Genomic DNA, 12,909 nt, shown 5'->3' with positions numbered 1-12,909 from the left:
AGCGTAAAAGAAGAAAATGTGAAAGCCAGCTGGGCATTGGGGGAGTACTGTCTCCAAGACCCGTTTCTCCAGAATAGATGAGCTAACAAATATTTGGATTGCACTTTTCCTAAGACCCAAAGAGAGAGTGTGTACTACCAACATAAAGACCACATGACCATCTTGGGACTCCACTTCTCCAGAAAGGATGAGTTAAGCTCTAGAACTCATGGTGGGATGTGCTCCATTAGATGAATTAGAAATTAGGTCTTTCCTGCTCGACTTTGCCACAGTGCTGACCTCAGGCTTACCGAGTTCGCGGGAATGTCATGTTAGGACAACTTACTTGAGCTAAATGAGAACTGACCTACTTTTTATGATGTGTCCTAATAATGGAAGTAAATGTTTCAAGAAAGTCAAAAAGGAAAAATGTAGGCTCAGAAATCAGTCAACATAGAACCATGATAAAAAGCGTAGTGTTATCAAATTCTTGTGGTTGTTATTGTTTTGTTATTTCCCCATGGGATACTAATAAAAGCTCAAATAACTTAAAAACTAATAACTTAAAAATAAACTTGTATAAATGGAAGCATATACAGAAGGTATCTGTAATATGGAAATTTTATACAATTAGGGTTTTCTCCTTTTCAGTCTGAAGATGAAGGTTGTACTCCTGATGGCCTTATAATGGCCATTCCCTCATCTACCTTTGTGCTAGGTTTCACTCCATGCTTACCTTGTTCTGAAATCTCACTTGAACATTGCTAAGTAACTCCAGCACAATAGAGCCAGGTATCTCTGTTATCCGGAGAGTTAAAAGTCTGACACACAGCATGTTCTTACAGAGAGAAACTGTCATCCATTATAAATGGAAGTTGGGGAACTTCCCACACTGAATCTCATATGTTTGTTTTCCTTCCTTTTTAGAATGCAAGCGGATTGAAGTTTTGGATGTGGTGTTTGTCATCGATAGCTCCGGCAGCATTGACTATCAGGAGTATAACATCATGAAGGACTTCATGATTGGCTTGGTGAAAAAAGCTGATGTGGGCAAGAATCAGGTCCGGTTTGGAGCTCTGAAGTATGCTGATGACCCAGAAGTGCTGTTTTACCTAGATGAACTAGGCACAAAGCTGGAGGTGATTTCAGTGCTCCAGAATGACCATCCTATAGGTGGAAATACTTACACTGCTGAGGCCCTGGCCTTCTCCGATCACATGTTCACCGAAGCCCGGGGCAGCCGTCTGCACAAGGGAGTCCCCCAAGTCCTCATTGTGATTACCGATGGAGAGTCCCATGATGCAGAGAAGCTCAATGCCACCGCCAAGGCCCTGAGGGACAAAGGCATTCTTGTCCTGGCTGTGGGGATTGCCGGTGCCAATAGCTGGGAGCTCTTGGCCATGGCAGGGTCGAGTGACAAGTACTACTTTGTCGAGACATTTGGAGGCCTGCAGGGGATATTTTCTGATGTGTCAGCCAGTGTCTGTAACTCTTCAAAAGTCGGTAAGGCCTGTCAGTTAAGTTTTTCCTAATTATTAAAAAAGTGTGTGTATGTGTGTGTGGGGGGGAATGTCCAAATGAATGAGATACCAACCAACGTTTGGGAATATGTTTTCCTGGGAGGAGAGAAGGAGCCAACATCATGAAGTGGCTTTCCCACTCGTAGGATCCCAGAGTAGAACAGGCTTTCAAGGATATTTTGTTTGCTTTCTTCCCCAACAGAAAAACTTTTGAAAATGCTTCTCCTTCCTCCCACCTGGACTCGTCTATCACTGGAACTCCGCTGGTTTTGAAAAGGCTTTATTAGGACACAGGTCCACTTAGATGCCTTTCTCCCAAAAAGTCACACTGCCTTCTCCTAAAGGCCAACACCATGGCCTGAAGTCATTCTTTCCTCCAGACCAAACAAATTCACCAAAAATGCAGACTTAGGTATTAAACACTCCAGTCGGGGCTCTGAGGGCTATGAGAGAGGGCAGCCAGCACCGCTGTTTATCTTTCCTTTCAGGCAGGTAGAGATGGTGTGAGTGTATGTGCGTGTGTGCACACTCATCCACTGCTCATTCATTCAGCTGCCACTTTACACTTTTATCTCGCTAGACATGTTGCTACATACCTATAATCCTAGCACTCGGAGGAGGCTTGGGCAGTTTAAGGCCATCCTAGACTGTACTCTGAGTTCCAGGCTAGACCTCCTATGTAGTGTGACCCTGCTCACCTCCTCCCTAACCCCCTCACCCCCAAATAAAAGACAATTCATAGACATTTTTTTCCTACTTAGTTAGGGTTTTACTGTGAACAGATACCATGACCAAGGCAACTCTTATAAGGATGACATTTAATTGGGGCTGGCTTACAGGCTCAGAAATTCAGTCCATTATTATCAAGGCAGGAGCATGGAGCATCCAGGCAGGCATAGGGCTGGAGGAGCTGAGAGTCCCACCTCTTGTTCTGAAGGCAGCTAGCAGGAGACTGACTTCCAGGCAGCTAGGATGAAGGTATTAAAGCCCACGCCCACAGTAATACGTCTACTCCAACAAGGCCACACCTCCTAATAGTGTCACTCCCTGGGCCAAACATATATAAACCCTCACAGTCTTTCTCAAGAAGAAACAGAATTTGCTTTCCAAAAAGGAGGACTAGCTGGTGGGAAAACATGTAAGCAATTCTGTGTTCTAAAAAATAAGAAGAAATAAAATATTTTTATTAGAGCAATCACTGTTGGTCCACAATTCCAACCTGTGGGTGCAGTTCTTTTTCAAAATGATTCAAGTTTTCTGGTTTTGTCTTGTTTGTTTGTTTGTTGTGAGCATTACCTCCTTAGGACGTATCCACTAGCTTTTTCTCTGGCAAACTAACAACTTCTGTTTGTTACTAGGAATGAGGACCAATCCTAGCTTCCTTTGTTGGCCAATGCCTAAACTTTTACCTGTCCTTCTCTCCTTCTCCGTGAAAGTTGACAACTACACCCTTTGACTGAAACTTCCCCCATGAAGCAAGAAAGGCTGCCAAGTATGAGCCAGGAGCAGAGCAGTGTGAGGAGTTCATCGATTCCTAAAAGCTTGGTTGCCATATCTGCTTTCCTCCCCCTTATCCAGACTGCAGGAATCTGCCACCTTTAACCTTTCCTGAAACTACACTGAGAAATACCCTGAGGTCAAGGAGGTGCTCCATGTAAAAAGCCAGTAGTGCCTGTAAGCCTAGCTCCATGGGGGAGCTGAGACAGGAGGGTCACTGGTACTCACTGGCACCAGCCTAGCTCCAATTTCAGTGAGACCCTGTCTTAAGGAATGAAAGGATACTAGATGTCCCCCTCTGGCCTTTATGAATGGGTGTACATACTCACACACCTATGCACTAATGTACACACATCTTACACATACACCACACATGTGTGCACACACATACATGTAATTTAAAAAAATTAGGTTGGGTCAGTGTTGGGAACCCTGGAGTTTCGGTGACAGGGCTTAGGTTAAAGTTAAAGGGTATGGATGAACCTGTGCCAGGCATGCCTTATCTATTGGCACCAACCTCCCTTGTTCTGTTGGTTTTGAATTTGCTACAATAATGAAATAGAATTACCTCTGACTATATTGTATTATGTGCTTACAAACACTTTTTTTCTTAAGCTGGTATTTTTGCCTACATACACCAGAGAGGGGAAGCCGATAGAAGAGGAAGGTCAGAGGGAGAACAGAAAGCATGCTCTTAACAAATTTCCCTAATAAACCAGAAAAAAAAATTTATTGGACCAACTGGACCAGAGAAGCCAAGTCAATAATAGAGACCGTCTGCTTCTATTTGAATCTCTATGTGGATACGTGTTAATGTTGTTTGCTGTGCTACTACTGTCCCTGCCCTCTGGGAAGGTTAGGACATGATTGCGGATGCTGAGAGAAGCTCTTGTGTATCGCAGTTGTCAGTCCTCTGGCATGTCAAAAAGAAAATGGTGAACGACCAAACAAACAGAGCCAAGAGAAACAGGACAAGGATGGGTTGGCGGTGCATGACTCCCAGCTGCCTGTATGAAAGGACCATTCGTGTTTATTCTCCAATTAATGTGACCACAGAGTAGCATGAGATAAGAAACCACTTTCAATCTACTCGTCCGGTAGAGTTGCAGATGTTTAATTTATTCCTGGCAGGTTAAAGAATAGTTGCCTGGTCTTATCTCATTTCCTTTCCTCTCTGTAGATTGTGAAATTGAAAAGGTTGACCTTGTATTCCTCATGGACGGTTCAAACAGCATCCATCCGGATGACTTTCAGAAGATGAAGGAGTTTTTGGCATCAGTCGTTCAAGACTTCGATGTCAGCCTCAACAGAGTCCGTGTAGGAGTGGCACAGTTCAGCGACAGCTACAGGTCAGAGTTTCTGCTGGGGACGTTCACAGGGGAGAGGGAGATATCCACACGGATTGAGGGCATCCAGCAGATCTTTGGATACACCCACATCGGAGACGCCCTCAGGAAGGTGAAACATTACTTTCAGCCAGACACAGGCAGCAGGATCAACGCAGGTACCCCTCAGGTGCTGCTGGTCCTTACAGATGGCCGGTCCCAAGACGAGGTAGCTCAGGCTGCTGAGGAGCTGAGACACAAAGGTGTGGACATCTATTCAGTGGGTATCGGGGATGTGGACGACCAGCAGCTGATCCAGATCACGGGGACAGCGGAGAAAAAATTGACAGTGAATAACTTCGACGAGCTAAAAAAGGTGAAGAAAAGGATCGTTCGTAACATCTGTACCTCAAGTGGTGAGAGCAGTAAGTATTGAGTTCTTTATTTTGATTTCCCCACTGCCTTCGCTGACATTTTCTTCCGACTGTTTACCTCCCCCAGGGGGCCGCAGGGAGAATTTAGATTTGTGCCTCTGGATTTCAATTTGAACTTTTTCACTGATATGAAGTGTGTGTGTTTTGTGAACCGTGGAACGAGAAAGAGAAACAGAGACCCCGTGGCTTCTATTTGCACTGTCTCCCTGGGGGAGCATGGCTCTTCTGTGAATAGAGATGCCTGACTTTAGAAGATGCAAGAGGGAAAGAGAGAGAGAGGCCATTGTTCACAATCCAGCTGCTTTCTGAGATTGAAGAATATGTCACAGAGAAAATGAGCTGTCTGATGGAGTTTGGTTGCCTGGCAATATGCCTACAGTGCAAGCCATGATCCCATATGGGTGGGGTGAGAGCATCTCTATGTCTATACCTTTACTTTGAAACTTTACCACAGAAGTGAGTAATTATCTTCTTAAGAATGGCCACATTTGAGGCCTGGAGAGCTTAGTCATTGAAGTTCTTGTGTGCAATCACAAGGATTTGAGTTTGACACCCAGCCCTCCCCCCCAGGACCTATGTTAAACAGCCAGATGTGGTGATGCATGGTTGCAATCCCAGGCCTGGAGAGATAGTGACAGGAAGATCCTTGGGGCTTGCTGGCAAGTCAGCCTAGTCTCGTAAATTAGTTCCAGGCCATGTGAGACTCTGTCTCAAAAAATGTCTGTGGCACCCAAGGGAATAAATGACACCAGAGGTTGACCTCTGGCCTCTAGGTACATGTATACATACACACACACACACACACACACACACACACACACACACACAGACACCCTATGGATCGATGATTATTTTGAGTAGCCATGGTAAACATTAACCACAGACTTCCACCCAGGAAAGGAAAGCCATGGGATCGTTTAGAGGAGCTGAGACTGAAAGCGTGACGACAGATCCTTGCTCCGTGCCATCTGTTCTTAGACAAGTTGCTTCTTAGAGTTGAATGTTGTCCTTTATGGAGTGTGAATGAGCATCACCTGGTTCAAAGAGCCTCTGTGAGGATCTCGCAGGATGATGCGTGCTTAAACCTGACTCTGAATAGGCCTGACCCGCCAAGGAATTCTCAAGTCCCTCTGTATCAGTCAGGGTTCTCTAAAGGAACAGAACTGGTAGAATAAATCTCTCTCTTTATATAGAAAGGGGATTTATTAGAGGGACTTAAAGCTGTGGTCCAGCTAGTCCAACAATGGCTGAATCCGGTAATAGTTCACGTCCAGTCCATGAGGCTGGATGTCCCAACTAGTCTTCAGTGTATGCTGGGATCCTGAAGGACTAGGCTCTAATGCCAGTGAAGGAATGGACTTGCTAGCTAGCTAGGGCAAGAGCAAGTAGGCAAAGAGAAAGGGGGAGAAAGGGAAAGAAAGGGGGAGGGAGGGAGGAAAGAAGGGAGGGAAAGAGAGAGAGGGAGCGAGAAAGACTTCTTCCATGTTCTGTATCTAGGCTGCCTCCAGAAGGTGTGGCCCAGTGGTTCCTTCTACCTCAAAAGGCTGGAGTTAAAAGTGTGTCTTCCTACTTCAAATGATTCAATTAAGAAAAAAAAATTTCTTCTATGCCCAGCAGCTTGGGTTTTAGTCAATTCTAGATGTAGTCAAGTTGACGGGTAAGACCAGCCATGACACTCTCCATTTTTTGCCTACCACTAACTCATTAAATGCATTCCTAAGGGCTGGATCTTCCCCTTAGCCACCTCACTTGAAGGAATGAGCCTCCTCTTGGTGATATGTGTACTGCACTGAAACTCTACAATCGTTAAGCTCCATCAAGGTTATTTTACTTTTCCAGCCTTCGGGGAGCTGCTCACCTGTTGCAGGTGATAAGGCCACATGTGGTTGGCATTTTCCCCACTGTTCCTGTTCTTTACTTTCACACTACCCCTTTTCTCAGGCCTTGTCCCTCCTCTCTTGCTGATGCTGGTCTTTGGCCGTTCTCAAATGTTCCAGGGAAAAGAGACAGGTGAGAGGAACAAAGTGTTTCACTTGATGGTACTGGTCAGACTCTAGTCTGACAGCGGCTCACACCCAATGCTGAGTCCTGGAGTGGGAGCATCCTTTCAGCTCTTCCATCCTATCTCCCACCACCTGTATCCCTACAAAGCCAATTTTTAGGAGAATGTGTCCACTGATGCTCCTTTGAGAAGCAATAGTGGATTCTGGATGGTGTCTGCCCCTTCTCTTGGACCCTGAAACAGTTTCTTTTGTTGCTTATTTATAGCAGTTCCATGGGCCACAGCAGTCAGTCCAGCTGTCCCCATAAACACTAGAATTCACAGTCCTGGAAATGGGCTCCCCTTTCGCAGAAAGCACATGCAACCTGGGTCTCGATCTTCCAATTTCCAGTTAATTCAATTTAAGTTAACTCAAAGCTACTTTTTCAAGTTACTTGAAGCTACTTGGTTTCAAGTAGCTTCAAAAGGAAGTGAAGCCCCTTCCTCTTGAACCAAAGAGGAAATTGCTTCTCTTATGTGAGGAAGCTCAGAGTACTTATCCATAGCTCTCTCCGAGTGTACTTTCCCAAGCTCCAGTCTCCCATCTTTTGTAAGAACCCAAAGGATGGGTCAAAGGTTGAATGTCATGAAGTTGGTTAGGGGCCACTGTCTCTCTGCAATCTTGCTTTAGACCTTGTTCCAACTTTGGAACGTGTCCGATCATTCCAGCCAAATCCTTGACATTAATTTTCTATTTCACAAGAGATACTGATTTTAAATTATTAGGTTGAAAATTATCTTAGAACAGATTAATTTCTACTTGAGTGCTTGAGAAAGTTTTTTAAAAAATGAGAATATTAACTCCAAGTAGTGAGCTATTTTTAAAAGAAGCAGTTGCTATGACAATGAGATGGCTCAGCCAGGAGGGGCACTTGCCCCCAATCCTGACAACTGAGCTCCATTCTGGAATCCACATGGTGCAAGGAGAAAAATGGCTGCTGCAAGTTATCCTTTGACCTCATCCCCATGCGGTGCCCCATAAATAAATAAATATTTTAATTTTTTTTAAATTAAGGAAACCATCATGAATACAAAAAGATCAAGTAGTGCTTTTTTTTTTTTTTTTTTAAGATAAACTCAAAGTCATTAGTCCAGCAAACAAGAATGTAAGGCTTTTTTTTTTTTTTTTTGTAACCAAGCTGTGAGCTGAAGACTGATGAGTCTGGAGTGTGCACTGATAAAGCTTCAAGGGGAAGCACAAGTATATTATGGGATGTCCCTTCTGAAATGATAAGATCCTCCCAACCACAGGGATCAGACAGCGAATTGGTGTGTTTCAAAGTTAACCAGGCTTTGATCTGTACACTTGTTTGGCTTGTTGGTTGGTTGGTGTTCCCATTTGGTTTTGGATACAGGGGATTGACTGCATGCATGCCAGGGAAGTACCACTGGGCTACACCCCAGCCCCATCTGATCTACTTGTGAATAAAATGTGCCGAATGTTTGAAACACAATTACCATTCCAGACTTAGTTTTCCCACATAAAGCCTGACCTGCTTAAGTCCCACCCCACTCCCGTGCACAAGGACTCAAAGCATTAGCAGCTATGTGAAAATGCCCCATATAAATGTCTTTTCCTCCTTCACCCAACAACTGCCAACCAGTCCACTTTTCCCACTGAGATATTTTCTTCAGGACCACAGCCAACTAATCTCATTGATGTACCTCAGCCTGTCAACAGTGTTTCTTGATATTTTTCCCCTGACTTTATTTATGTATTGTGAGTCACACATCCCACAGCCAGCCTGTGGAGGAGAGGACAGCAAGAGTCATTTGTCTCCTTCTCCTGTATGGGTTGTGGGAATTGAACTTGGATTCTCAGGGAATTGGCAGAAGTACCCTTCCCACTGAGCCACCTTAGGGGCCCTCGACGCTATTCTTTTTCTCTCCTTTTAATTTATTCTCTCATGTTACATCCTGACCACAGACTCCCCTCACTCCTTTCCTCCCAGTCCCCCTACCTCCCCTCTCCCCCAGATCCACTCCTCCTCCATTTCTCTTCAGAAAAAGAAGACCCCCCTCCCAGGAATATCAACCCCAAAACAGCATAACCATATTCAATAAGACTAGGGATAAATCCTCATATCAAGGCTGGATGAGGCAACCCAGGAGAAGGGAAAAGATCCCACAAGCAGGCAGAAGAGTCAGATAGCCCCACTCCCACAAAATTCCCAAGCTAAAAGACCACAGCATGTATGCAGAGGGCCTGGTGCAGACCCATGCAGGCTCCCTGGTTGCCCTTTTGGTCTCTGTGAGCCACTAGGAGCCCTACTTAGTTGATTCTGTGGACTGCTTTCTGCTGTCTGTAGGGGGAGATATTTGGCGGGGTAGCTCTGCTTAGCTCTGGCCACCATGTTCTGCACTAGAAGTGGCCAGAAGCCATGCGCACCACAGCTAGAGAGGCCAGAAGTCAAGCGTGCCACAACTAGACCCATGACACCAGCCAGCATGGGGATGGCTCTGCCAATCCCCCATGCTGCATCCACAAAGCTCGGCTGAACCCCAGACAATATCTGCCATCCTCGCAGTGCCCAGTAGAAATGAGACTCTTAAAGTTTAATGATTATCTATCTAAAGGATTTATATATTTAGAAACGCTCAATTAACAAGATGCCCACACAATTAGAGTTGTTACCCAGTAGTTAACCTTTTGATAAGAAGTTGCTACCCAGGACAGCTTTCGACCCTTCTGTGGTTCTCCATGGCTGATGGCCTCCTTCTTCTCCTCCCCTTCCTCTCTTTCTCCCCTCCCCTTCCTCTCTTTCTCTCCCAGCTCCACCTCCTCTTCTACTGCCTAATCACTGAGCTCCACTGCCAATACAATGTAGCAGATTAAGTATCCTGCTATGTCTGTCCTCCACCCCTTGGCTCCTGGGACTCCTCAGTATTAATACTAAGAATATACTACCATCGATTCTAAAGACCTTTACAAATAAAACGGTCAGACAATTATGGCAGGGCAGGTCCTGTCTCATCCAATCTGCTGCTTTGTATTTTTATTTTGCTTTGTATTTTTATTTATTTATATAAGCTCTCGAGTTTTGTGGTCAAGGAAAGTAATCTTCCAAGAGGCTAAGAGATTTGCCCAATACAGGAGGACTGAAGCTCCTGCCTCCCTACCTCCAAGCTCCGCCCTGATTTCCATGTGGCCGCTGGAAGACCACCTCCTTAAGCAGCATACTTCCCTTTGCTGACCCTCCCCAACCCACCCCACCCCGTTGCCTCTGTGGCTGCTTTCCTAATTTCCTTTGCTTTCATGGCTCCTTCCCAATTCTCAGCCCCGTGACCCTAGTTTAATTCTTCATGACCTCTGTTTGAAAATCAACCTTCTCCTTCTTCCTGGCTCACTTCTCAAACTACCCCTGACTCCAGTGGATTTGAATCACCACTGGCAGATGCCCTATGAAGCACAGCCTTGAGTTCTCCAAATTTCTCAGACACATCTGTCCTTAGAGCCTTCAGAGCCAACGCACAATCGCTCTTTCCAGCTTCACTTTGTCTGGTACTGCACTTAGGCATGTATCTGCTGCCCTGGACTTCCTTACCAACTTGTCTGCCTTTGATCGTATTGTGGAATCATTTGTCAACTTTAGTTAAACATGAGGAATTTAGATTGTGTTTTTGGGCATCTAGATGAAATACTTTAAAGGCTCCATCTCTGTAGGGAACAATTCCAGGGTCTGTTGGTGTCGTTACAATGCCTTTGCTGGTGTGTATGCCGTTCCAAATTGGCAGTGGGGTGACTTTGTCACGTGGTTTTCTGTTGATGGGTTAAAGTACTATTAGTCTAAGGAGAAGTGGACACACATGTTCTAGAAAAGATGGATTTCTGATGCTTTCTCTCTCTGCCTCCATTTCTATTTCTGAGCAGCCAAGAAGAGGGTCAAAGACAGCAAAGTAGAAGGCCGGCCTTCTAGACTTTTGACATTAAATCTCTGGGTGAAATTGGTGATCAAGTAAGGCTTTCCTTTTTCCACACTCAGATCTTGTCTTTAAAAAAGACTCAAGTCACCAACCTTTGTTTTAAGCATTGAATTTGGGTTTGTTGTTGATGTTACTTAAGAGACTTAAAAATATCCAACTGATCAACATGTGTGGAAGATTGCATGAAGAGGCATCCCTGCACACACATAGACACACACAGATACAAACACACACATACAGACACACAGACTCAGAGACGCAGACAGACACTCAGATATACATACAGACACACATGGACACACATGAACACACACACACACACACACACACACACACACACACACACACACACACACGGTCTGAAAACTGCTGATTTAAGCCAAGCATTTCCTTTTATTTTACCAAGCAAGTCACATGTGTTGAGAAGGCAGGCTAAGGTCGGAGTGAGTTTAGCCGCTTAGACATTCTTGAAAGAAGAGCGTGTGTGCTGTAAGATTTTTATCCTTCTCAAATTATCTGCCTTTAGGGCACTCAGCTTAAAATATCAAGCCCATCCAAATGTCTTCAATGCTGAAACTTCCCTGGAGTTCATAAGGCAACAGCAAAGACCTTTAAATGCTACACATCTCTCCTCTAAGTCTCCAGAACCCCGGATGGCAGTGTCTTGCTCCCCAACTGGCTGGGCTCCCAAAGGTGGTGCCATCTTTGACATGGACAAGCTAGATAATTGGGTTACCAGTCTCTTCTTCACCCGTAGGACTTAAAGCACGATCTAAACAATTTTTTTTTGAACATTGACTTCCTCTCTGGGTGAATGTTAAAGGCGATCGAAATTGACTCATGCTTCTAGAAAGAAAATTGATCAAAACTTTTCATGACTCTTTGGTTCTAAATTACTTTGCTCTGTTCAAATATTTTTACTTTTTTCTCACTCCTATTATAATTTAACCTTTGTCAATGGCCTCAGTTGTTAAGCAGTGCTATATGAATGTGTTTTAGAATATTACCATATCCACAAGGTGCCTCCGGGATACTTTAGAGACAGAACATATTACAGTGTATTTGTAATGGCTAGAATAGAATCATTTAACACTTTAGTTGTCAGAGAATCGTCCAGATTTTATGCCAGCTGAAAAAAAAAAAAAAGTTTATGCTTCTACAGCTTATAGAAAAATGGGTGTGTGGCTCTTTCCTGATCTGTGTTTCCCCTGCTTTCTACTTTCTGGCTAGGATGGAAATAAGACTTCTTGGTCCCTAGACTCAGACATGCATCAGATTCACATTAGTGTGGTGTTAATCTAACAAGATTTGCTTTCCCCTTGAATCCTAGATTGTTTTGTGGATGTTGTGGTTGGATTTGATATCTCAAGTCAGCAGAGAGGGCAGACTTTGCTCGAAGGTCAGCCTTGGATGGGAACCTACCTTCAAGATCTCTTACGTGCCATCAGCTCCCTCAATGGGGTAAGCTGTGAGGTGGGCACAGAGACTCAGGTGAGCATAGCTTTTCAAGTGACGAATGCTATGGAAAGATACCCATCCAAGTTTGAGATCTACAGTGAGAACATACTGAACAGCCTGCAGGGTGTGACAGTGAACGGCCCATCTCGCCTCAACACAAACCTGCTGAGTTCTCTGTGGGATACATTTCAGAATAAGTCCGCTGCTCGAGGGAAGGTAACATGGCTTTAGTTTGTGTGTTGGTCTGTGGTTTTCAGTGACTTTGTTGCTAACTTTTTTCCCCCTCATTTTTCTAAAACCTACCCTAGGTGGTCCTTCTATTTTCAGATGGACTGGATGATGGCGTTGAGAAACTTGAACAGAAGTCTGATGAACTCAGAAAGGAAGGTATTGAACTTGGGAAAGGAAAGAAACAGGGTTAAGTGTTGATTTATTTATGTAGGTAGGGTTTTCCTTTGTAGCCCAGGCTAGCCTGGAGCTTCCTAGGTAACCCAAATGGGTCTCAAACTCAGGGCAGTACTCTTTCAGCCTCTTGGGTGTTGGGATCACAAACATGAACCACTATGCCTGGCTGCTTATTAATTTTATAATCTCAGATGTCAACTCTGGCTGTGTTATTTCCAGGTACCTAACTGACCCCTGGATTTCTTACCCCAGTTGACCCCAGTCTTTCTCTGCTGAATGGGCTCAGTAGAGCAAAGGTCCTCTGAGAACACTGTGGTCTCTCACTG

General features: G+C 44.6%; 1 protein-coding gene across 1 annotated transcript in view; it reads left to right on the top strand.

Annotated features, from left to right (window-relative positions):
* The window catches only part of LOC117693496 (collagen alpha-6(VI) chain), a 136,793-nt gene that overhangs the window by 48,646 nt on the left and 75,238 nt on the right, over positions 1-12,909 (top strand). Inside the window, exons 7-10 of the mRNA XM_034484178.2 lie at positions 907-1,482; positions 4,177-4,746; positions 12,051-12,394; positions 12,487-12,565. Of these exons, the coding sequence (XP_034340069.1) occupies positions 907-1,482; positions 4,177-4,746; positions 12,051-12,394; positions 12,487-12,565 (1,569 nt within the window). The remainder of the gene's footprint in view (positions 1-906; positions 1,483-4,176; positions 4,747-12,050; positions 12,395-12,486; positions 12,566-12,909) is intronic.

The sequence above is a fragment of the Arvicanthis niloticus genome, chromosome 21 (genome assembly GCF_011762505.2).
Source record: "Arvicanthis niloticus isolate mArvNil1 chromosome 21, mArvNil1.pat.X, whole genome shotgun sequence".
In the NCBI taxonomy this organism is placed as follows: Eukaryota; Metazoa; Chordata; class Mammalia; order Rodentia; family Muridae; genus Arvicanthis; species Arvicanthis niloticus.
The sequence above is the reverse complement of the archived record's forward strand: the minus strand, read 5'-3'. Positions and strand labels throughout refer to the sequence as shown.